Source organism: Opisthorchis viverrini, assembly GCF_000715545.1.
Source record: "Opisthorchis viverrini unplaced genomic scaffold opera_v5_248, whole genome shotgun sequence".
In the NCBI taxonomy this organism is placed as follows: Eukaryota; Metazoa; Platyhelminthes; class Trematoda; order Opisthorchiida; family Opisthorchiidae; genus Opisthorchis; species Opisthorchis viverrini.
The window spans coordinates 136,784-160,844 of record NW_008751903.1 but is presented as its reverse complement, the minus strand read 5'-3'; the positions used below and the strand labels follow the sequence as shown (position 1 = coordinate 160,844).

At 46.3% G+C, this 24,061-nt stretch overlaps 2 protein-coding genes across 2 annotated transcripts in view; one reads left to right on the top strand and one right to left on the bottom strand.

The window, feature by feature from the left end:
* The window catches only part of T265_08944 (hypothetical protein), a gene marked incomplete at both ends in the record, with an annotated part of 35,961 nt that overhangs the window by 8,457 nt on the left and 3,443 nt on the right, over positions 1 to 24,061 (bottom strand). Inside the window, 4 exons of the mRNA XM_009174887.1 lie at positions 3,068 to 3,112; positions 11,767 to 11,828; positions 12,183 to 12,230; positions 19,045 to 19,236. Coding sequence (XP_009173151.1) covers positions 3,068 to 3,112; positions 11,767 to 11,828; positions 12,183 to 12,230; positions 19,045 to 19,236 — 347 coding nt within the window. The remainder of the gene's footprint in view (positions 1 to 3,067; positions 3,113 to 11,766; positions 11,829 to 12,182; positions 12,231 to 19,044; positions 19,237 to 24,061) is intronic.
* T265_08943 (hypothetical protein) lies at positions 4,868 to 24,039 on the top strand (the record flags this gene model as incomplete). Its single annotated transcript, XM_009174886.1, has 2 exons — positions 4,868 to 5,132; positions 23,978 to 24,039. The coding sequence occupies 2 exons, from the start codon at positions 4,868 to 4,870 to the stop codon at positions 24,037 to 24,039; spliced, it is 327 nt and encodes a 108-aa protein (XP_009173150.1).

Genomic DNA, 24,061 nt, shown 5'->3' with positions numbered 1-24,061 from the left:
GTCTAGTTATATATATATATATATATATATAATTATACTGAGAAAGAAGAGAGAAAAGTGGGTGGGGGGAGGGGACCTAGTACTGACCTATGGTCAAGCATTCTGAGGTGCCTACACTTCCAACCGCTCAATCAGACAATCTGGAAAGAAACTGACAGCACGAGCGCCAATGACATCGATTGACCGCCATTTCTTGCAACGTCTCCAGCCAAGCACAGACGGGGTCACGGGTACGCCATCCTGGGAGGCGTACAACACCAGGAACAGCCAAACTCTTCGTGATCTCTTTCACGCCTTTCTGCCAAGTCATGTGCTGTCCACCTCGCGGTTTGCGCCATCCTGAAGGAGGCACGGAGGGCAACATTCGTCTCAGTAGACGGTGTTTTGGCATGCGAGTGCATAGCTCTTCACCATTGAAACAACAAGTTGAGAGATTCCTATCAGGCAAGCGAGGAAACGAATTCGCGACGAACTCGGTGGTATCAAACCCGGGTAGTCTAAATGATTGGCACCTACACCGTGAATGGTCAACCATCACAAATACCAATGAGATTGGGACGACACAGAGCTCACCAAATCAAAGACACACATCTTTACCTAACAACGAGCCGTACTCAGTCAACCAAACATCCTGACACCTTTGTGACGGTGTAGAACGCGGCAGCTCCCACCCGCTTTTGCTGAAGCGCATATAGTATGAACGAGGAGAAATCGCCTCGGACTGGACTGGAAGCACCGACCTCAACGGATGAATGTTCTAACCACTGCAACAATTATTGCACTAATAAATTGAACTTCCCAGTCTACCGATTGTCACGAAACTTTTTCGAAATACTGACACCTTTGTGACGGTCCAGATTGAAGAATGCGGCAGCTCCCATCCACTTTTGCTGAAGTGTATGTCGTACGAACGAAGAGAAATCGCTTCGGATTGGACTGGAAGCACCGAACTCCAGCTGAACGGACGAATGTTCTAACAGCTGGAACAATTACTGCACTGATACATTAAACTTCATCCGTCATGCGACACACCTTTGGCTAGTGAGTTAACAAGGGACAGATGTCAGCTCCCGTTTGCAGTCCCACCAATCCGCCAGACACATGAGATACCCAGGGCGCGGCGATGTAAACTCATGGAAGGTAGCTGGTTCAACAAATCTTGAGATGTATCCTGTCTAAGAAACAGCTGAACACAGTGCTATACAGCCGCTCGTGGCCTAACGGTTAGGTATTCAACTACTGGCCGGAGGAAGGTCACGTGTTCGAAACTCCTTGGAGTGCGCTGCTGACGATTCCCACTAGGAACGAAGTGCTCCTTGGTTTTTCAGCACAGATTGGATTCACTGACAGGATGAAATCCCGATGGGAGATTTCGAGATCTACTCAGATAACTATCAAGTCATGATATATAAAGCCCAGTTTCGCTGCTATACGTACATTCGAAGTTACGAGGAATATCGGTAAGGACAGCTGTACCTAGGATATTGAGCAGCGGATAGATCAGTGTTCACACAAACATCAGGGCTGTGGCGAACAGCACACGAGTCAGTAAGAAACACGTGTCTATGTAGACGTAATACACTACTCATAAGGTTGCTGAAAACTTTTCGACAGCCCAACACCGGTTTCGCTCTTCTTGGAGCTCATTAGGTGGGCACAGTCCCCGAGTTGCCAACAACGTGAGCCCAAATTGTACGAAATCCCACCCATAAAATTAGGTTTTGACGGGAGAATTCCTCGTTTATGATGGATGCCCTTAATCAACTTAATGCGCTCCACCAGACCGCTGATTCGACATTCCAGAGATCACAATAAGCAAATATTTAAAGCAACATAACGTTGACATGAACTCGGGGACTGCACCCAGCTGATGAGCTCCAGGAAAGGTGAAACAGGTCGTGCGCAGTCGAAGAGTTTTCAGCAACCTTCTGCGTAGTTTACTTATTGAAAACATACTGCGATATCTCGTATATCGTCCCAACTAAAACATGAGGCGGCCTGTGTGTGAGAACATCATAAACAAGAGATTCAGTTGGGTCTCCCGTGAAAACCAAAACTAATCACCGGGTCTGGTCCTACATGTCAGATCAGGCACTGCACAAATACGAACAAACGATCAAGCAAACTGTAGCAGTCCGGAGGGATGTTGGGGGCAGCTATGACAATCACTGTGCCGGGCTGGAAACCCAGGCTGGAAATAGCTCAGTGATTGAAGCGTGAACTTACTGACCGGAACTTTCGTGGTTTAAACCCAAACTCGGTATCTCGACTGCTCCTGTCTAAGCTTAGGCGACCTGACAGTATCCCATCCCTCGTAATCCCTTCGGGTGGTATGGCAGCTAGGCACCGAAAGGGTGTTACAGCTTAGCGAGTACTACATATTTCTTACTCAGCCAACGAGTCAGTACATTTGAACGAACTTATGGAACAAAAACAACATAGAGAGAAAATAGAGGAAGGAAACGATCTGAGAAGGCCGTCAGACAGATAGGAGGAAACGAGTGAACAGTTAGGAATGAACGTATACACACAGAGAGCAAGATTACAGAGAATGGATGGTCAGCGCCACGCTGCAAAACGTCACAGTTCCCACCTTATCGCATACCCCCAAATCTGTAGTGTGCCCGAGCTCCACTGTAGCAAACACAGAGACACAGGCCAACATGCAGAGTGAAACGGCCCTGGGTGGACATGTGCAGGGTAGAACAACTTGGACACGTGTTGAATGGAGTGACCTTGACTGGTGGTCGATGGATAGCGGCCTGAAATCTATCCTGACCGTCCACTTTCGACTCCAGGCAAAAGCAACTCCAGCTTACAGTGAGTGATACTCAGTCACAAAGAGGAAAGACACGAGCGGACATGGGTGAACAGCGATCAGTTTGAGACGCAACCAAGTAATTGAATTCCCGTTGTACAGAGGGAACAGAAGCAACGTTGGGTAGAAAAATACGAGAAAATCAGGCTACTTGACAGTGGCCTGAGGTAAAGTAAAAGTGCTGTAAAAACGAGCACCAAACCAGATAAACTTTGTGTCAGAAACCGAGGCAAACGAAATCGAGCTTACCATTCGACAATCACGGGGTGGAGGATAGTGTTGTTCACCAAGAACCTGAAAAACGAATAGGAATAACATCAGGGCGACCCGAATAATTTCCTATTGAGAGTGGAGTATCCTGTTGGACAGCGGTACGATAAGACAGATGATAGCTACTGCGTTGGATGATGAGCTTTCAAGCTGGATTACTTGGCGACTTACGACAGATTTACTCTTCTACGTATCGTCTAACAGCTGGAACAATTACTGCACTGATACATTAAACTTCATCCGTCATGCGACACACCTTTGGCTAGTGAGTTAACAAGGGACAGATGTCAGCTCCCGTTTGCAGTCCCACCAATCCGCCAGACACATGAGATACCCAGGGCGCGGCGATGTAAACTCATGGAAGGTAGCTGGTTCAACAAATCTTGAGATGTATCCTGTCTAAGAAACAGCTGAACACAGTGCTATACAGCCGCTCGTGGCCTAACGGTTAGGTATTCAACTACTGGCCGGAGGAAGGTCACGTGTTCGAAACTCCTTGGAGTGCGCTGCTGACGATTCCCACTAGGAACGAAGTGCTCCTTGGTTTTTCAGCACAGATTGGATTCACTGACAGGATGAAATCCCGATGGGAGATTTCGAGATCTACTCAGATAACTATCAAGTCATGATATATAAAGCCCAGTTTCGCTGCTATACGTACATTCGAAGTTACGAGGAATATCGGTAAGGACAGCTGTACCTAGGATATTGAGCAGCGGATAGATCAGTGTTCACACAAACATCAGGGCTGTGGCGAACAGCACACGAGTCAGTAAGAAACACGTGTCTATGTAGACGTAATACACTACTCATAAGGTTGCTGAAAACTTTTCGACAGCCCAACACCGGTTTCGCTCTTCTTGGAGCTCATTAGGTGGGCACAGTCCCCGAGTTGCCAACAACGTGAGCCCAAATTGTACGAAATCCCACCCATAAAATTAGGTTTTGACGGGAGAATTCCTCGTTTATGATGGATGCCCTTAATCAACTTAATGCGCTCCACCAGACCGCTGATTCGACATTCCAGAGATCACAATAAGCAAATATTTAAAGCAACATAACGTTGACATGAACTCGGGGACTGCACCCAGCTGATGAGCTCCAGGAAAGGTGAAACAGGTCGTGCGCAGTCGAAGAGTTTTCAGCAACCTTCTGCGTAGTTTACTTATTGAAAACATACTGCGATATCTCGTATATCGTCCCAACTAAAACATGAGGCGGCCTGTGTGTGAGAACATCATAAACAAGAGATTCAGTTGGGTCTCCCGTGAAAACCAAAACTAATCACCGGGTCTGGTCCTACATGTCAGATCAGGCACTGCACAAATACGAACAAACGATCAAGCAAACTGTAGCAGTCCGGAGGGATGTTGGGGGCAGCCATGACAATCACTGTGCCAGGCTGGAAACCCAGGCTGGAAATAGCTCAGTGATTGAAGCGTGAACTTACTGACCGGAACTTTCGTGGTTTAAACCCAAACTCGGTATCTCGACTGCTCCTGTCTAAGCTTAGGCGACCTGACAGTATCCCATCCCTCGTAATCCCTTCGGGTGGTATGGCAGCTAGGCACCGAAAGGGTGTTACAGCTTAGCGAGTACTACATATTTCTTACTCAGCCAACGAGTCAGTACATTTGAACGAACTTATGGAACAAAAACAACATAGAGAGAAAATAGAGGAAGGAAACGATCTGAGAAGGCCGTCAGACAGATAGGAGGAAACGAGTGAACAGTTAGGAATGAACGTATACACACAGAGAGCAAGATTACAGAGAATGGATGGTCAGCGCCACGCTGCAAAACGTCACAGTTCCCACCTTATCGCATACCCCCAAATCTGTAGTGTGCCCGAGCTCCACTGTAGCAAACACAGAGACACAGGCCAACATGCAGAGTGAAACGGCCCTGGGTGGACATGTGCAGGGTAGAACAACTTGGACACGTGTTGAATGGAGTGACCTTGACTGGTGGTCGATGGATAGCGGCCTGAAATCTATCCTGACCGTCCACTTTCGACTCCAGGCAAAAGCAACTCCAGCTTACAGTGAGTGATACTCAGTCACAAAGAGGAAAGACACGAGCGGACATGGGTGAACAGCGATCAGTTTGAGACGCAACCAAGTAATTGAATTCCCGTTGTACAGAGGGAACAGAAGCAACGTTGGGTAGAAAAATACGAGAAAATCAGGCTACTTGACAGTGGCCTGAGGTAAAGTAAAAGTGCTGTAAAAACGAGCACCAAACCAGATAAACTTTGTGTCAGAAACCGAGGCAAACGAAATCGAGCTTACCATTCGACAATCACGGGGTGGAGGATAGTGTTGTTCACCAAGAACCTGAAAAACGAATAGGAATAACATCAGGGCGACCCGAATAATTTCCTATTGAGAGTGGAGTATCCTGTTGGACAGCGGTACGATAAGACAGATGATAGCTACTGCGTTGGATGATGAGCTTTCAAGCTGGATTACTTGGCGACTTACGACAGATTTACTCTTCTACGTATCGCTCAGCTGTAAAACCCCCTTTCGGTACACATACTACACTACATCGACAGTATGACATCAGTGTTCAACACTGATGCTTCACTGCCGTACAACCATGACTTATTTGAAAGCCTTATTGTAAAGAAAAGAGTAAAGGTGAACAGGGATAGGACTTGGTGCTAGCTTACCACAATCATTCCGAGGTGCCTACACCTCCAGACATTCACTCAGGCAATCTGGGTAGAAACTGACAACAACAACAACGCCCCCTTTCGGTGCCTAGTTGCAACGCCACCTGAAGGTTGCACGAGGGCTGAGATACTATCAGGTTGCCCAAGCCTACACAGGAGCAGTCGAGATGCCCCGAGTTCGATTCGAATCACGGGCCTTTCAATCGTCACATTCGCGCCTTAAACACTAAATTATCCCGAGTTTATGTATTTACCACGGGTGTATTGTTGTCTATAACAATAACACTGAGAAGGAAACGACCATTGACCAGTTATACAGCAACTTGGAGCAAAGTTAGCCAACTGACTACGGCCGACTAGCGTTCCAATTATCTGTTCGCGAAGCTAACCCAACACATTGAAATAACCAACGGACATTTTTCATGAAGGAAACTACTGACAGGGTTGCTGAAAACTCTTCGACAGCCCACGACCAGTTTCGCCCTTCTTGGGGTTCATCAGGTAGGCGCAGTCCCCAAGTTTCCGTCAACCTTAAGTTCTACTTGAACCCAAATTGGACTGTTTTCGATAAATACACTCAGTTGCAAATCAATATGGTTTTCACGAGAGACTCAACTGAACCTGAAACCATAGAACATCATAAACGAGAGATCCAGTTGAGTCTCTTGTGAAAACCAAATTTAATGTGCAATGATTGTATTTCTCGAGAATCAACGGATCTGTTTGGGCTATGATTGTTTCGATACAATGCGAACCAATGAGCACAAATTGCATGATGACATTTCAACATCTCCATGGCCACACATATTGCCCGATGCGCTGAGAAACACAGATCATTCTAGAATGAATTAAAAATCATTGATGATAAAGTGCTTGGTACATTCGAATTATGGTTGAGTCGTTACAATGAACCCTTGACCTTGAACACGACAAGACTTCCATAAATCATCCCGATTGGCACAGAAACCGTAGCAAGCTTTAACGAATAGTTTTGCCCCCCCCCCAGCTCACTATAATGGATAACGAGCGAGATGACCCAAGTGGTTACAACGCGAATTCACTGATCGGAAGGTCCGTGGTTCGAATCCGACCTCTGCCTCTCAACTTCCCTTGTCAAGGCTTGGGCAAGCTGGCAGTATCCCAGCCTTCGTGCAACCTTCGGGTGGCATGACAGTTATGCACCGAAAGGGTGCTACATTCGAAAGATAATGGATAAGTGGTTCGGCTGGTGAAACTCATAAAAATTTTATATACAATCCAAAACAAACGGCCTTGGACACACATAGAAACAAAATCAAGTAACGCTCGCCAGAGGACTTCGATCGAGAAGTGAGAAAACCTGCACACATATCGATCAAGCTCAACAGTTTGAGTTCAAAGTCATGGTAAAACTACGCTGATAGCTGATCCTATTTCATGCAAAACTTCGTAAAAACACGCCAAAACGAAACCAAAAAACTAACTACCGCTGAGTACCTTTGAACCTTCTGAGGGAGTGGAACCATCGAAGGCGAGGCTAAACTAAATCGGCGTTAAATGACACAACCACAGAGGAATCATGAGGTGATAGGTGATGGATTGACAGCTACAAATAATGAAAAAAATAAATTGTTCGGCAGGTTTCATGCGTCCGTGGTGTTATCTGACCGATATGACCTTACAGGTGGGCCAATCATCGACATGTATGTACTGAGTCGCTGGGCAAACCAACCACATCGCTCAAGCATGAGCACGCTTGTCGGTTCAGAAGTAATAATCCAGGTGCGTTCAGCATGTACTGGTGCAGTAGTGGTAACATGATCTCCTGACATGTCAAATATCCGAGGTTCGAACCCCGGCACGGTCAAGGATGTGCGCTTTAGATGAGCTTTAATGACAGCGAGAGTATTGTTAATCGTGAATGTCATGGTTGTACGAGGGCTGGGATACTGCCAGGGCGCCCACATCTAGACAGGAGGACGATTAGGGTCCTCAACCAAAGCCATTGGTAGCGAACCACGAGTCCAGTGCTCTCGCACGAGCACAACTACGCCAAAACATGAGGAAGACTAGTCAAACCAGAATGGTGTGTATGTAAGCCCGACAACTACCTGAAAAAAGTTACTGGTTTTCTTAACAAATGGCGTTTGTGACATTGACCATCTTGGGGCTACCATTCGGAGTTGAAAAACGTATCCTGTCCAGAATATTCTTTTGTTTCAGAGTTCCACAAACGACAGTTGTCCCCACGGATTGATCCATCGTTTAAGAGGCGAGCACTAATGTTTCTTGCGGCCTAAAGATGACGCAGAAGGTGAAATGTCCTAATTGAACATGCATCACTCACAGTATAACCAGCGAAGAACACTGGTGTTTCACTGCTGTGCAATCATGTCAGCCTATTGGAATAAAACCCCATAATGGACAAGGAGGAAGACCCAGAAACAGCCTGTAGCAGCTGATCGGATGCGTCCGAGAGTTTGTGAGCGCCCGTGTTCGTTCGTCAACCCAATGAAGTGTTGTTTGATGCGTGAGCATGTGATCAGAGTTGTACACTAACCTATACGAAACTGATCTGTTTGGCCATAGTACATCCGTGCTGTGTACATGCATGTTTTCTATAATACTGGCGACAGAGATGCAACGCTGTCAGACAAAATGCATAGAAATTAACAGCATGGACGCCACTGACTTCGATTAGCTGCCATGTCTTTCATTATCTCCAGCAAAACAAACGGGGTCACGTGGGTCCGATCCTGGAAGGCGAAAAATACTAACAGCATTCAAACTTTTGATCAGAAAAGGCGCGAAAGTTCGGCGGAGATAAAGCCGTTTCCCTCGTCTTCCATGGCTTTGAGAAGGCATACTCCTCAACAGACCCCACTCCATGAAGTTCGCCAGTTATGCAAACAGAGAGAAATTTCTAAATCTACAGTCGGGCCAAAAAAAACAGGCTAACAGATCAGATCAAAGAATCCCTTCCGAGAAGAACACTGAGACTGAGCTGTAGGTTGTGCACCATACAGGCGCCTGAAATTCATTGACCCAGTAGGGTTACGACACACGTCGTAGAACTACATGCGTTGGGTCATAGCGTCAGGAAAAACTTGTCATACGTACACATAGTACAGTGATACGCGACACGGCATTGAGAAGGAGTGAGTGTGAGTTGGCACGCAACAATAAAACTGTTTTTTTTTAACATTTTGGGTCTGAAAGTACAAAAACCAAGCATAGTGAGATTCCTTTAACCCACTCCTCAGCCCCAATCTAATTGTTCTGGCACCGCTTAACGCACACGGACTAAGAACAGTTTTGAATGAAACCCAAGGAGAATATTCCATTGAGGAATATTCTAGATCGGGAAAGCAAGGCTCCAATATCCGGATTGAACTATCTATCCCCCTAACCAATCTACCGTAAGTATTGATAACCCACGCTAACTGTCGTGGTCACTCTCCAGATTAGGCGACACAAACACTCAAATCACGTGACCATTCCCGTCCCACTTTGTTGTATCTTGCTGAACGGTAGTGCAACTCTGTATCGGTCCCTTGGCTTCCTGCTCCGCCCACTATGATGCATCAAAAAGGCACGGTGACTCTGGATAGCCCTTTATGGAGACCATAGGAAATTACTACAACTGTATTTATAGGGTAATCACAGGGTGTTTCACAAGGTCGTGCCAGAATCTCCGTGAGGGGGCGAGAAGCGTCGAATCAAAGATGCTCGACTCGGATTGGCCGGCATTCTGACCAACCAGGGCATGCCTTCGTTTGGTCCGTGTCCTGCATGTGACGAATCCGTCCAATAATGTGATGTTCAATTATTAGGGACGGATGGCCTCCGGACAGACTTTCAACCTTAGCCGACATCTATTTTGTTTATGCGGCTACCAATTGCGTAACGCGCCAGGCTTAGAAACTTAAACCACATTAGGTCAAGTTGTATTCATGTTCGTGCAAGTATCAAACACGAAGGGACACCCCTCTCTCCACACTGCACACAATAAATAGGCATAAAACAAGGCTTAACACACACACACACTCGCGCACACAGGACAGGAAGTCAACAGAGCTCCGCAAGTCTCCACGGTCAACTACGGAACACATGTAGCAGCTATACTGCAGAGAAGACACGTCCCGTGTCCGGACTTTCACCCAGGAACTCTCAACAAGTGTCCTCAAACGATAATTCATTTTCTGGCTTACTCTTCATCATTATCGACAGCACGGCATCAGTGTTCAACACCGATGCTTCACTGCCGTACAACCATGACTTATTTGAAAGCCTTATGGTAAAGAAAAGAGTAAAGGTGGACGGGGGGAGGGACTTAGTGCTAGCTTACCACAATCATTCCGAGGTGTCTACATCTCCAGACACTCACTCAGGCAATCTGGATAGAAACCGACAACAAGAACGCCACTGACATCGGTTGGCAGCCATACATCGTAGTGTCTCCAACCAAGCACAGTGAGGATCACGCGGTCCCCATCCTGGAAGGCGAGTAGCACCGACAGCACCCAAGCGCTTCATGATCTCTTCATACTCCCCTGCCAGGTCAAGGATTGGCCACCTCTCTGTTTACGCCAGTCTGAATTGGGCATGGAAGACAGCAACACATGTCCCAACCAATGCAGCTTATTCCACTTTTCACACTATCTATATTTATCAAAGTACACCTAACTATTTTATTCATCATCATTCTGGTGAAACAGACATGTTAGTGCTTGTCACATGAAGTTACAACTCGGGTACTAACAAGACCAACAAACAGGAACTTCAGACCGACACTCGGTACTGATCAAAACCGCGAATCGTATGAAATCTCAACGATTAGTTCTCTGACTGCGTTAAAACTCAGTCGACTAACTAGGTTTTTATGTCAAAAGCGAAACGTCTTTCAATTTTTCTTGACACTGCGGTTTGATCAACAGACAGCCGTGCACAATCGAAGTGCGTTTGACGTGGGATCATTCTCCCACGTCAATCTCATGTGCCCACGTGGAGAAAACAGTGGTACCCAGATGTGGAGGCGGTAAACCACATAAGGCTCGGCTGTGATACACTTTGAATGACACTACAAGTCGCTCACTATTCGCAGCAGGCCATCGCCGGTGGTACAGGACATCTTTCGAGGGAGAAACATTTTTATAGCTACGTTATAAAATAGTCTAGAACTCATCAGTCAAAAGGTGACACCACCAGATGGGTTCTTTGGATCAAACTACCCGTTAGTGCTTTAGTTGTGACGTAATTAAGTTGATTATCAGGCGATAAGCACCAATAAACGTCTGTCTTACTAGAATGTGATGAATACAATAGTTAGGTGCACTCGATAAAAATAGATATAATGCGAAAAGCGGAATAACCCAAAAAAGTTACCTATCGTTTGAGGACACTTGTTGAGAGTTCCTGAGTGAAGTTCTAGACGCGAGACGTGTCTTCTCTGCAGTATAGCTGTTACACGTGTTCCGTAGGTAGCCGTGGAGACTTGCAGAGCTCGGTTGACTACCTGTCCTGTGTGCGCGAGTGTGTGTGTTGAGCCTAGTTGTATGCCTGTTTATTGTGTACACTGTGAAGAGAGGGGGGTCCCTTTGTGTTCGATGTCTGAACGAACATGAAAACAACTTGACCTGTTGAAGTTCGTAAGCCTGGCGTGTGATGCAAGTGGTAGCGGCGTAAACAAAAATGGATGGGACATTGTAGTGTACACGTTGTCGGCTAAGGTTGCATGTGGGGATTGTCACGTGGTTTGAGTGCTTGTGCCACGTGATCTGATGAGTACGGTTACAAACTTGGAATTCATTTTCTTGTTAAGTGGCTAATGGGTTCGAGTGAGTTGCAGGATTCGTCAAATGTGCGATGCAGATCATTCCACATGATGGAAACCAGTTCTAGGGTGCTTTTCAGTTCTTCAGCGTAGGTTGACGTCGGTTCACACAGACACCACGACCGGATAGATGAACTACATTCGTGCTAGACGAAAAAAGCAGACCACCATACACACACACACACTCACTTTTCCATGCCTGGGAAGGAGGCTTCAAGGGTAAGTCGACCACTGTCTGTGTTGATTCCATGCTGGAAGCAAATCACAGTCGAGCAGTCAGATTCAACCGATTCCCACTCGCAATAATCAACAGAAACGAAGTGAAACCGATGAAAACGCAAATTCCATTGCCTCCAATTGAGATGTGAAGCTTACCAAGGTAAGAATCAAGGTAGTTCCCCATTGCTGAAAGCGTTCTGTCATCTGTCGAGTAATAAGACAAACAAATAGGTAGGTTGGTTGGTAATGTGTTGATTCCACGCTGGAAGCAAATCACAGTCGAGCAGTCAGATTCAACCGATTTCGACTCGCAATAATCAACAGAAACGAAGTGAAACCGATGAAAACGCAAATTCCATTGCCTCCAACTGAGATGTGAAGCTTACCAAGGTGAGAATCAAGGTAGTTCCCCATTGCTGAAAGCGTTCTGTCATCTGTCGAGTAATAAGACAAACAAATAGGTAGGTTGGTTGGTTAGAAAGATAGTTAAAAAGTGCGTGAATGAGCATCATTCCCAGGCTAGACGAATTAGAGTGTAGTATGAAATCAGTAATTGATGGGTTGCACAACACTCTTTTATGAAGTTTTATTGTTATCGGATAGCCAACATCATTATTATGAAAGATATTCACAATACACATGTTGTAAATCGGTTCCGCAAGAATGAAGTTGAAAAAAGAGACACCTCTGGACTGTCAGACACATCGCGCTGTGACAGCAGTAACTGTCCCAAGAGGGCGTCCAACCGAAGGACAAACGATTTTCCCTGAGGGAACAACAGCGTCTTCTGGTGATCACGTGACCCCTCGTTGGAGGGTAAACCAAAAGATACTTTCGCCTGTGGATGACCCCATTTGGGGGATTGGTGTACAAGATCCGAAACCAGCAGACCAGTAGAAGCAGTGGTACAAGCTGCAACAGTTAATTGCTTGTTAACGACAGAACAAACACGAAGGATGAGGTGAGGAGATCAGCTCGGTACAAACTGATTTCGGAGGGGGCGTCGGTGAGCAAAGAAGTAGCGTGAGAAACCGAGGGGCGAGATGGCTCAGTGGTTGAACTGGCCGGAAGGTCCGTGGTTCGAACCGGAACTCTGCCCCTCGACTTCCCCTGTCTAGGCTTGGGCAAGCTGGCAGTATCCCAGCCCTCGTGTTTCCTTCGGATGGCAGGGCATTTAGGAACTGAAAGGGTATTACAGCTGAACGCTGAACGTGAGAAACCGAAAGTATTGACGTCTGAACGTTCTTACAGACACGATTGGTCCACAAACATTGTCGTAATCTGGTTTGGGATACTCCATGGTGTTAGGACGAGCTGCACTGTGTTCTCAAACTTTTAGGTGGGCAAGCTCTCAAAAAGCTCCTGTGGTGACTACCAGTGAAAGGAAGAAGGTCTTCGCTGCGGAGTTATTTATTGGAAAACACCAACTGAATAGTTACAGACTATCGGACAAGGAAGCAAAACTCTCATATGCATCTTGTTTTATGAAAAGTGTGTATCCGTCTTCTGCTCGAACAGGTTTTTCTGGATACTCATTGGCTATCACTCAAACGTAAACGAATGCTACAAAGCGATGCCACGAATTCCGTAATAAACCTCACTTTTCAATAGAGGTGAAGCGGATTTATAAGAAAACCGAATACTACTCGCATGCTTCGTCAGTAGTATCCACCGTTACACTACGAGTGCCTATTCTATCCATTCCTAGTTAGTTTCGCGATCGATGAGAAAACGGGACGAGCGCTGGAAGGTCTTGGAAATACTGGTGTACAAAACAGCTGCTGATGAAAACTTTGTTGGCCTGGAATACGTAAAATGGCATTGTTCTCATTTCCGAAGAGAAGCAGTAGGCCTTTCGGGATGAACTCACTAAACTCATCCCGTCCTTGGTCGTGCGCTTTGCACGCAGAAAGTGTGACACCATATCGATTGACATTCAGTCACTGAGCACTCCGTGTATAATTTGGGAAGATGCACCCGATGTTGTGGAGCGTTTTATGCATCTTGGAAGTTGTGTTAGTTCTGATTATAGTGGGACAGATGATGCCCGAATCTGCAAAGCTCCGGTTGCGTTTCCTAATTTGGAACAGCTATGGCATCAAAGCGGTATGTATGACCCTGAATCTCAAAGGACCTGTGTACCAAGCTACAGTACGGACTACTATGTTGTACAGCTGTGAAAGGTGGTCTGTTCGATCACAGCGTAACCGATACTTCCTCATATCTCAAACCATTGTTGTCTAAGAACCATAGCTCGTTTGGGTTGGTGAATCCGTAACGAGACAATTCGAGAGGTGGTATTCGACTGAACAAAGCGGACTTCCATCGAAGCTTGTGTCCAGCATCAGAAGCTGCGTTGGTTAGGCCACGTATTGCGTATGCCGTACCACCGTCTACCGAAGAAAGTGCCGTTTTCCGTGCCCAGTTCAGAGTGGCGGAAGCAGAAAGGTAGCCAACCATTGACCTAGCAGAGGGTTATGAAACAGGCTACAAAACGTTTGGGTGTTGTCAGTGCGACTCGCCTTCCAGGGTGAGGACCGCGTGGTCCCCACTGCGCCTGGTTGGAGACACTGCAAGCTATGCCTACTGACCGATGTCAGTGGGGTTCTTGCAGTATGTTTTAATCCGGATTTTGCTGCATGAATGTCTGGCGGTTCAGGGACCTTGGAATAATGACGATAGGCTAGCAAGAAGTCCCTTCACCATCCGAGTTAATTCTTTTTTTCCACAGCATCAAGGTATCATTGTTGGGCACTGATGTTATGCTGTCGATGATGATGGCCAGCTGCAGTAGGTCAGTAATCCAACACTAACCAATACCACTGTGCGGTTATGCACATAAGCCAACGATATTTGCGTTGCTATCAAAGACAACCAAAGTGACCAGATGGGGTATTGCAAGGAAGTGCGTGAGGCTGAAAAGGGTTTATTACACAACAACTTGCTTTGTTTGGTTAACCAATTAGATTGCTATTAGATGTTTCATGATTGCAGGCAGAAATCACGCAGCTTTGAAAACAGACAGGACCAGTGTTGGAATTGTTTGCTGACTTACATAAATCTTCAAACGGAAATGACTACTGAAAGCCAGTAGAATAGTAGTAGAATCTGTGGAGATTTACGGTTGCACAGCAAACTTGGTTAGTTGTGATGGATTTGTCACTTGTATACTGGAAGGTTGCAAACACCAAGATTACGTGGACGATTAGCAAGAGACAGACTAGCGACTGAGTTGTGGGACTGAACCTGTATCTAAAACACCCCAGAGTTGGGCCTCGAATGAAGACCGCGAGAACAGAATGCAAAAAGTAGGCCTATTTCGGTGACCTACGACATCTGATTGGGCTTAGTGCGGCTGAACGAAGTGACAGATTTCAAGGCCACAAACTTATTTGTGTTAAAAGGTATGAAGCATCTCCACTCGAAGGAGCATGTCTCCTGGAGAAGCAGCGGGTGTCCACCCTGGGAGAAGAGCACTTACTATACAATTAGTAACAAGAGGATTGAGTTTGACTGCCTGTGGGTCTAAGTGAGTGTGGGGGGCGAGATGGCCCAATTGGTTAGAGCGCGAATTTACTGACCGGAAGGTCCGTGGTTCGAACCCGACCTCTGCCTCCCGACTTCCCCTGTCTAGGCTTGGGCGACCTGGCGGTATCCCAGTCCTCGTGCTTCCTTCGGGTAGTATGGTAGTTAGGCACCGGAAGGGTGCTACAGCTGAACGATTCCAAGTGTGTGTGGCGAGCCGTAGTAGTTACTCTGTCGGTTGTTAGGCTCAACAACCAATCTTGCTCAATTTGTTGTACATGGTGATACTTCCAGAGTGCTCAATGCAGTGTTATCTGGCGCTCAGAGCTAATCAGACTTTCACATGTCCCTCTAAATGTACACATTTCACATTGTCGAAAGACTGCAGCCCACGTAGAGAGGACAAGGACAGTATGCTTGGAGCGCGTCCCATGAATGACCCAGGCCACTGGGCCATTCTTCATTTATACTACGAGTCTCAACCACTCACCTGTAGTTAGGTTACCAGCTGGGCTTACTGGCAGTTTTAGAACGCTTCCCCTCTTGTTTCCGGTCCGGTCTTATTCTGTCGCATTTAGGTCGGGTATGAGACTGCCAGTTGGTTGTACATGCAGCTCACCGCATGCGGCATTGTCTGTTGTGCTCAGGGGTCATTTGTCAAACAGACCGGGAAACGTCTGCCGGTTCACCACGTGGATGTAGACACTAGTTAATCCTCTGAGACGGCTCAGTGGCTAAGGAGCCAGTTTGCGAATCGGAAGGTCCGTGGTTCGAACTCAACCAGCAGTTTGTGAATCGGAAGGCCCGTGGTTCGAACTCAACCTCTGCATCTCGACTGCTCCCGTCTAGGTTTGGGCAACCTGACGTCATCTCAGCCCTCGTTGGCATGGCAGCTAAGTGCGGAGAGGGTGCTAAACGATGTATTTATTTTTTGAATCTTGTGAGAAGGTCGGGGACCAAAAATGGCATCTTCCTAGGAGGGATACTATGAGAGGGACCGGAAATAGGTATGTTTGAGATGGGGACAACGGGATTTATCTACTTATGTATATTGAGAATGAAGGCACACCGTTTCTCGTCTTGGCCACAGCAGTTGGACTGGTTGCCGAAGAGTGATAAAAAGCCTAGAAGTAGCCCCATTAAGCAGTTAATGAATTTCAACTGCTTTTAGGTAGCTCGATGCAGTATCACAAGAAAACAGAGCGACTTTCCTCCTATCAGTGTTGGCAGCAGTTCGGAGACAAACAGCTTTCGCCCAATCGCTGGATTAGAGTTTCTGCAATGGGTCGTAAGACGGAAGCATCTGAAGATAGCCTAGAAAACAAACGAATGGCAAATGTGCGGTAGCGTAAAAATATCGATTTAAAAGGATGCGAACAGAGGAGCAGGTAACGTTCCAGTACGGTTTGATAAAGATAGTTGTTGAAAATCGTTCAGCTGTAGCACCCTTCCGGTGCATAACTGCCATGCCACAAGAAGGTTGCACGAGGGCTGGGATACTGCCAGGTTGCCCAAGCCTAGACAGGGGAAGTCGAGAGGCAGAGGTCGGGTTCGAACCACGGGTCTTCCGGTCCATAAATTCGCGCACTAAAAACTTAGGCCATCTCGCCCCCATCGTAAGATGGAGAATTAGTGAATTTGGATTCCCTCTTGCTTCATTAGTGTTATTGACATTCTTCAGAGGTTCGTGACGCATCTCTTCGCTGCTTTGATGTTTTATTGAACCTACATATTTGGTGAAACCGACCACTTTTCAGCCATATTTAGAAGAGGTGCACCCTTCTCCTGTCTCGAGTGGTGAATTCATTGATAAGCTAAAGAATAGGCTTGTTGGTTTGTCCAGTCGGTTATCTTTGTATCCTCACATCGACGCGTTCGGGAGGCTCGAAGTAGCTCAGTGGTCAACGAGTGACTTTGCCAACCGGAAGGTCTGTGGTTCACACTCAAGCTCGGCATCTCCGGCAGCCTTCGAGCTCCCTTTGGGTGGTGTGACAGCTAGGAACCGAAAGGTTGATCAACGATTGACGTTGTCATTGTTGATACTGTCGTTATCTGATCAACCTTTGGCTTTTCGACTAAACCCACCGCTCTCATTGTCCATAGTCCAACATGCTTGAACTCACGCTTACGAACAAACTTACCTGACTGGCTATATCAAACCCCACATGACCCGAACCTTCGGGACTGTCGGTTCGCGTTTCTAACGGGATAACACTTCAGACCTGCTCAAACTCTTTTTCACATTTGTTGTCATGTTCGAGGTGCTTCCTCGTCTTACACTTGTTCATTTTAATATACTGACCGCCACGCCAACGCTGCCGTTGGGACGCGACTTCTCAGGAACTAACCTCTTGCGTTTTTCTACGTTGACTGCACAACGCGGCTGTTCAAGTTTTGATCCTCCGTTGCAAAATCAATCTGTTCCCCTATTCCTATTGCAGCAAAGCAATCACCTCCAAGGCGCAGCTGTCCAGTTTCCCGCTTATCAGACAACTAGGGGGTGAGATGACCCAAGTGGTTAAGAGGGCGAACTTACTGGCCGAAAGGTCCGTGGTTCGAACCCAACCTCTGCATCTTGACTTCCCCTGTCTAGGGTTGGGAAACCCGGCAGTACCCCAGCCCTCGTGCCTCTCTTGGGTGGCATGGCAGCTAGGCACCGTAAGGGTGCCATAGTTGAGCGTTTTTTTATACAACCTAAATTAGCTGACTGAGCCATCGCCTTCAGTGACTGACTACTACGCTGTCTGATCTCATTTTTTGGACGGACGGGGTCGAAAATACATCACGGTTGAAAAACTGAACTCATCAGAACAGCCCGATTCTGGAACTCCTGACCCCATTATATGTTCACAAACTGAGCTCGAGATAGCTTGGTGGTTAAAGTAATGTTTATGAAAGAAGAATCTACTCGTGGCTCCATGTAGCTAGGCTCCTGTATTCAGTCCCGTGTAGTTCGAGAACCTCTATAAGCTCAGCAGTTAGGACTAGAAGGTACGTGATTCGAACCCGACCCCTGCATCTCGACTGCTTCTGTCTAGGTTTGGGCAACCAAGTAGTATCTCAACCAGGTGACGTGCCAACTAGGTGCTGAACAGGTGTTACAGATGAGCGACTTTATTATTGATTGTTTGTCATGAATTCTTGCAATTCCCACCTCTTACAAGGGTGATTTATTGCGCTCCTCCACTAGCGACCATGTTGTTTTTGTTGTGTCCCTTTGATTTGTGTGTAAAATGAGTGACACCATAGTTGGAATGAGTTCCCAATCCATCTTCGTTCCAGATACACGACTATAGGGACAAAATTCCTTCGTATGCATCACTGTACGAACATGCTGTCAATGAAGGAAACTACTCACAAGGTTGCTGAAAACTCTTCGACAGCTCACGACCGATTTTGCCCTTCTTGGGGCTCATCAGGTAGGCGCAGTCCCCCCAGTTTCCGTCAACCTTATGTTCTACTTGAACCCAAATTGGACCGCTTTCGAGAAATACACTCATTTGCAAATCAATTTGATTTTCACGAGACAGTGACACATCCTCCATTAGGGATCACGTTGCTTTTGTGTCCCTTTGATTTGTGTGTAAAATGAGTGACACTATAGTTGGAACGAGTTCCCAATCCATCTTGGTTCCGGGCACATGACTATAGGATCCAAACTGCTATGTATGCATCGCCGCACAAATATGGTGTCAATGAGTTTTGAACAGAAGACAACAATACCTCTTCGGAATAGTACGCTTCCTCCACCGCATACTTGATGGCCATTGCTTCAGGTGTATCCGGCATACCATCGTAGACCGCCACATCATCAGGAAGATGGTGGGTGAACAAAATGGATCGCCCGGTTTGAACTTCTATTGCACCAAACCAATCTGGTTCCAGACCGCCGAAAGTCCAATGGAAGAAAGACTCCTATGGGAGAAGAATGCATAAGCGATTGATGAAAGAAAAGCCTCCGGTAGGTCAGTTTAATCAGAAAAGGCTAGTTGCTAGATGTACTGATAAGTGTTATAAAACCGTACTGCGAATATGTTTGTTTCTTGGGAGGATATGGCGACGCATTACATTCCAGAGATAAGAAAACGTCCTCGGTATCAGGCACCATTTGAGTGTCGTCGTACTTGGAAGGACAGACGGTGCGTGAAATTCTTCTGAACTCTGTTGTTCATTATCTCTCTATCTGGAGGCAAGTATTTTAAATTCGGAATAAAGATTAAAAAAATTAATTCGCTGAACAGTCATGCTGTCAACGTGATTTTATGCTTCCATTATACCTAACAATCCTCCATAGCAATTGAGTTTGCCAGCTATTAACCATTTACCAAAGGAAAGTGATGGAGAGTGGACACGTGGCTTAGAACATGTACTTCGGATGCCATAGGATCGTCTGCCTCACAGATCTGTGCTTGCCCAGCCCTGTGTTGCGTGAAGGCAACCAAGAGGTGGACAGTCTGTGATTTGACAATGAAACATGAATTCAATAACCAGCAGACTCAGCCAGGTTGACAGCTGCCCCCCCACACCCGAACGGAGACCCCGGGACTCAACTCATCGATGGTTAGTGACATGGCTCAATCACGAAGTCAGTGGCGACATGTATCAAAACTACTGCAGTTAAGGTGTAGCTGCCCCTCCGAAACGGTCACGCGACTGTAGTAGGGAAGGGTGGCAGTTATATGGGATGATCGACATTATACAGGTTGGATACTGTTAAGCAATATGAACATCGAGGTTTTAGCCTGTAAAAATCAACCCCTACCTGTCCACGCAATGAAGTTTCTATCTTCTAATGTACACCATCCGCATGCTTTGCGTTTTCGACTAGTTCAGCTGTACCACCCTGTCTAGCTGTCATGCCACCAGAAGGAAGCACAAGGGCTTCCAAGTTGCCCACGTCTAGACAGGAGCAGTTGAAATGCAAAGGTTCGGTTCGAACCACGGACCTTCCAGTCAGTAAATCCGCGCTCTAACCACTGAGCCATCACTTGCAATGGGAGTGGTAAAACAGATGTTAACAGATGTCAGCGCAGCATATAATCTCTTTCGTTTCTGATTTAAGGATGAGACCATACAACAAACACTTGTCGAACGGCTAACGAAGTGCCCAGGTTCTTTTGACAGACTGTTTTGAAATCAGCATCGAAGGGTCGAAATAATATAAGGGTCATAAGCGGATAAGATACGGAGTAGTCTGCAGAAAACTATGGTAAGAATCAGGCTATCGCTCTTGAGGGAATTTCTCCTACCAACATGGGTTGTGTTCCACGGTCTTCCTTTGCAACTAGGAAACCTTAAACGTGAGAACGTTGTACTTTGTCACTGGTGCTCAAATAGGAAGCGCAGATTTACTGTTCAGGTACCTAAATAAATCGCACTTCGGGTATACATATTGGCGTTTAACGGAATAATTAGCTCGTTTCTTGAGCCAAGCAAAATTTGGTTATGGGTCTGGTCGTGACGCAGCCAGCAAACGATATTGATGTACCCAGTTGGGAGACGTGTAAAGTAGGATGGGTTGTGTCCGGTCCCGGAGCTCTATCTCCTTCGAAATGAAACGAAAAATATTGGAGAAATTCAAGGGGCAGCACTTGCAGTAAGACAGCTCCAGTACCCCTTTCTCCTACGCCCGAGATGACTGAGTAGCTAAGGCGCGAACTTACTGGCCAGAAGGTCCGTGTGTCGAACCCAGTTACTGCGTTTCGACTGCTCCGCTCTGGACTTGGGGAACCTGGTAGCATGTCCGTCCTTGTGCTTCCTTCGGATGGCATGGTAGCTAGACACCGAAAGGGTGTTGTAGCTGGATTCCGCTTCATTTCATTTTTCCTACTATATGATACTGCCCCTAATGACACAGCACCATCAACAACGGGTTTCACTAGCTCCACCGCTCTGTGGCAAATCGTCCTGTGACGTAGTCTGGCAACCATGGTCTGCTTCGTCCATTTTGTTTCAGTATAATAATAATAATCGTTCAGCTGTAACACCCTTTCAGTGCCTAGCTGAAAGCAAGCAAGCCGAAGGAAGCATGAGGGTCGGGATACTGCCAGTTTGTCCAAGCATAGACAGGGGAAGTCGAGAGGCAGAGTTGGGTTTCGAACCACGAACCTTCCGGTCAGTAAATTCGCGCCCTAACCACTCGTCCATCTCGTTCCTTTTTGTTTCAGTGCATGCATTTCATCACGCAAGTCCTATTTCGAACATTCGGCTGCGGTGTTTCGTTCGGTGCACCGATGTCATGTTAACACAAGAGAGTAAAAAGGTTAGGATACTGCCAACTAAACGAAATTCCAGTCGAGTCGCGTTGTAGGCTTTCTAAGTAATGAGTCTCCATGCCAACAAGGCTACCATAGAGTGAATTAGTCAGAAAGCAAGCGAGGCTGAAATGAAGCAAAACGCGAACAGAAGTACAGGAAGTACACTCGGTTGCACACCCATTTTGGTTTGGTGGTTTCGGTTTCGCGGAATTCTGAGGTGATCTGGTATCCAAACCCGGGCAAATCGCTAGCGTTTACGCCTCATAACGAAAGCAAGTAGCCCTGATAAGTAAATCATCGCGACCGAGTAAGAAACAGAGTAGCGATCCTATTGGCACCGGATTTATGTGATTGTAAACATGTGACTGAGCCAAAAACGGCTGTATTAGTGTACAAACATCATTAGTGAAACAAACATCAGCGTTTCTAGCCCAGTTATTCCTCCCGATATTGATCCTGGCTAGATCTGGCTCTGCCCAAGCCCCGATGGTAGATATGAGCATCACCGACATAGACCCAGATGAAAAGAACATGCTATCGAAATCACACAAATGATGACAATGGCCAGATGTGGCAATTTCCTGCAACTAACCCCGATATTCTTCCTCGAGACGCCCTTCTCTTTTTCCCATATCATATGAACCTCCCGTTATTTGCCACCGATCACTGCTGGAAACAACCGAGAAACTTTGTGCTAGGGCTCCTTTCCATCCGGTTTGGATTCATCACGATTCAATCCGGATTTCTCTCTCTGCCAAAGAAACCCTTAAGCAACTGCTAAACTAACAGGTCTCTCATTCCATTAACTTGGAAGTCATAGGATGTTTTGAACTTCCATCTACACTGACCTGCCATCAGTCTATGTAGATATGAGCATCACCGAGATAGACCCAGTTGAAGATAACATGCTATCGAAATCACACAACTGATGAGACAATGGCCAGATGTGATACTTTCCTGCAACTAACTCCGATATTCTTCCTCGAGACGCCCTTCTCTTTCTCCCATATCATATGAACCTCCCGTTATTTGCCACCGATCACTGCTGGAAACAACCGAGAAACTTTGTGCTAGGCTCCTTTCCATCCGGTTTGGATTCATCTCGAATCGGTCCGGGTTCCTCTCTCCCGAAGAAGCCTTTAAACAACTGCTAAACTAGCAGGACTCATTCCATTAACTTGGAAGTCATAGAATGTTTTGAACTTATATCTATGCTGACCCGTCATCAGTCTACGGTTGGTGATTTCCGCAGTTTGTGGGTTACAGAGCAAATGACCAGAAAGTCATTCTCTTTCACAAAACCAGTGTTCGTTCGGCACCCAAACTCCTTAGTCTAAACACGTTGAAAGTGATATTGATCAGGAATCTCTTAGACTTAGACTCAGACATCGTTACATTTCTCACTGCGTTCTCGCACTTTTCGCCAAATGCCTGAGTCCTGCCGTTGTGCCGAATGTGGTAAGTGCAACATGAATTTTCATCATATGAAAAAAACTGGGGTTTGTTAGTGAAACAAACATCAGCGTTTCTAGCCCAGTTATTCCTCCCGATATTGATCCTGGCTAGATCTGGCTCTGCCCAAGCCCCGATGGTAGATATGAGCATCACCGACATAGACCCAGATGAAGAGAACATGCTATCGAAATCACACAAATGATGACAATGGCCAGATGTGATACTTTCCTGCAACTAACTCCGATATTCTTCCTCGAGACGCCCTTCTCTTTTTCCCATATCATATGAACCTCCCGTTATTTGCCACCGATCACTGCTGGAAACAACCGAGAAACTTTGTGCTAGGGCTCCTTTCCATCCGGTTTGGATTCATCACGATTCAATCCGGATTTCTCTCTCTGCCAAAGAAACCCTTAAGCAACTGCTAAACTAACAGGTCTCTCATTCCATTAACTTGGAAGTCATAGGATGTTTTGAACTTCCATCTACACTGACCTGCCATCAGTCTATAGTTAATGATTTCCGGTTACAGAGCAAATGACCTGAAAGTCATTCTCTTTAGCAAACCACAGTGTTCGTTCGGCACACAAACTCCTTAGTCTAAGCACGTTGAAAAAGATTTCGATCGGAAATCGCTTTATTCAATCAGACTCAGATATCGTTACATTCCTTACTGCATTGCCTCACTTCTTGGCAATGCTTGAGGTCTGCCATTGTGTGGTACTTTACAGTTTAAGCCGAATGTGGTAAGTATACTATAAATTTTTATCACGCGAAAAATGCGGGGTTTGCATCGAAGGTTTTAGCTAATATTGCTAACCATCTGCACACAAGCTTGTCCACAGCAATTTCACCATATCACATCCGTTTCAAGTTCAGATTTCTATACGCACCTACATCGATGTGTATGAACAGCATACGTTCATATTTTGTTATTCTTTTAGTACATTTGGAGCCTGTTATCGGCACACACAAGGAACACCCCGAAGTTGAGCCCCACTCATGACTCAGGGTTGATCAGTTCGCTT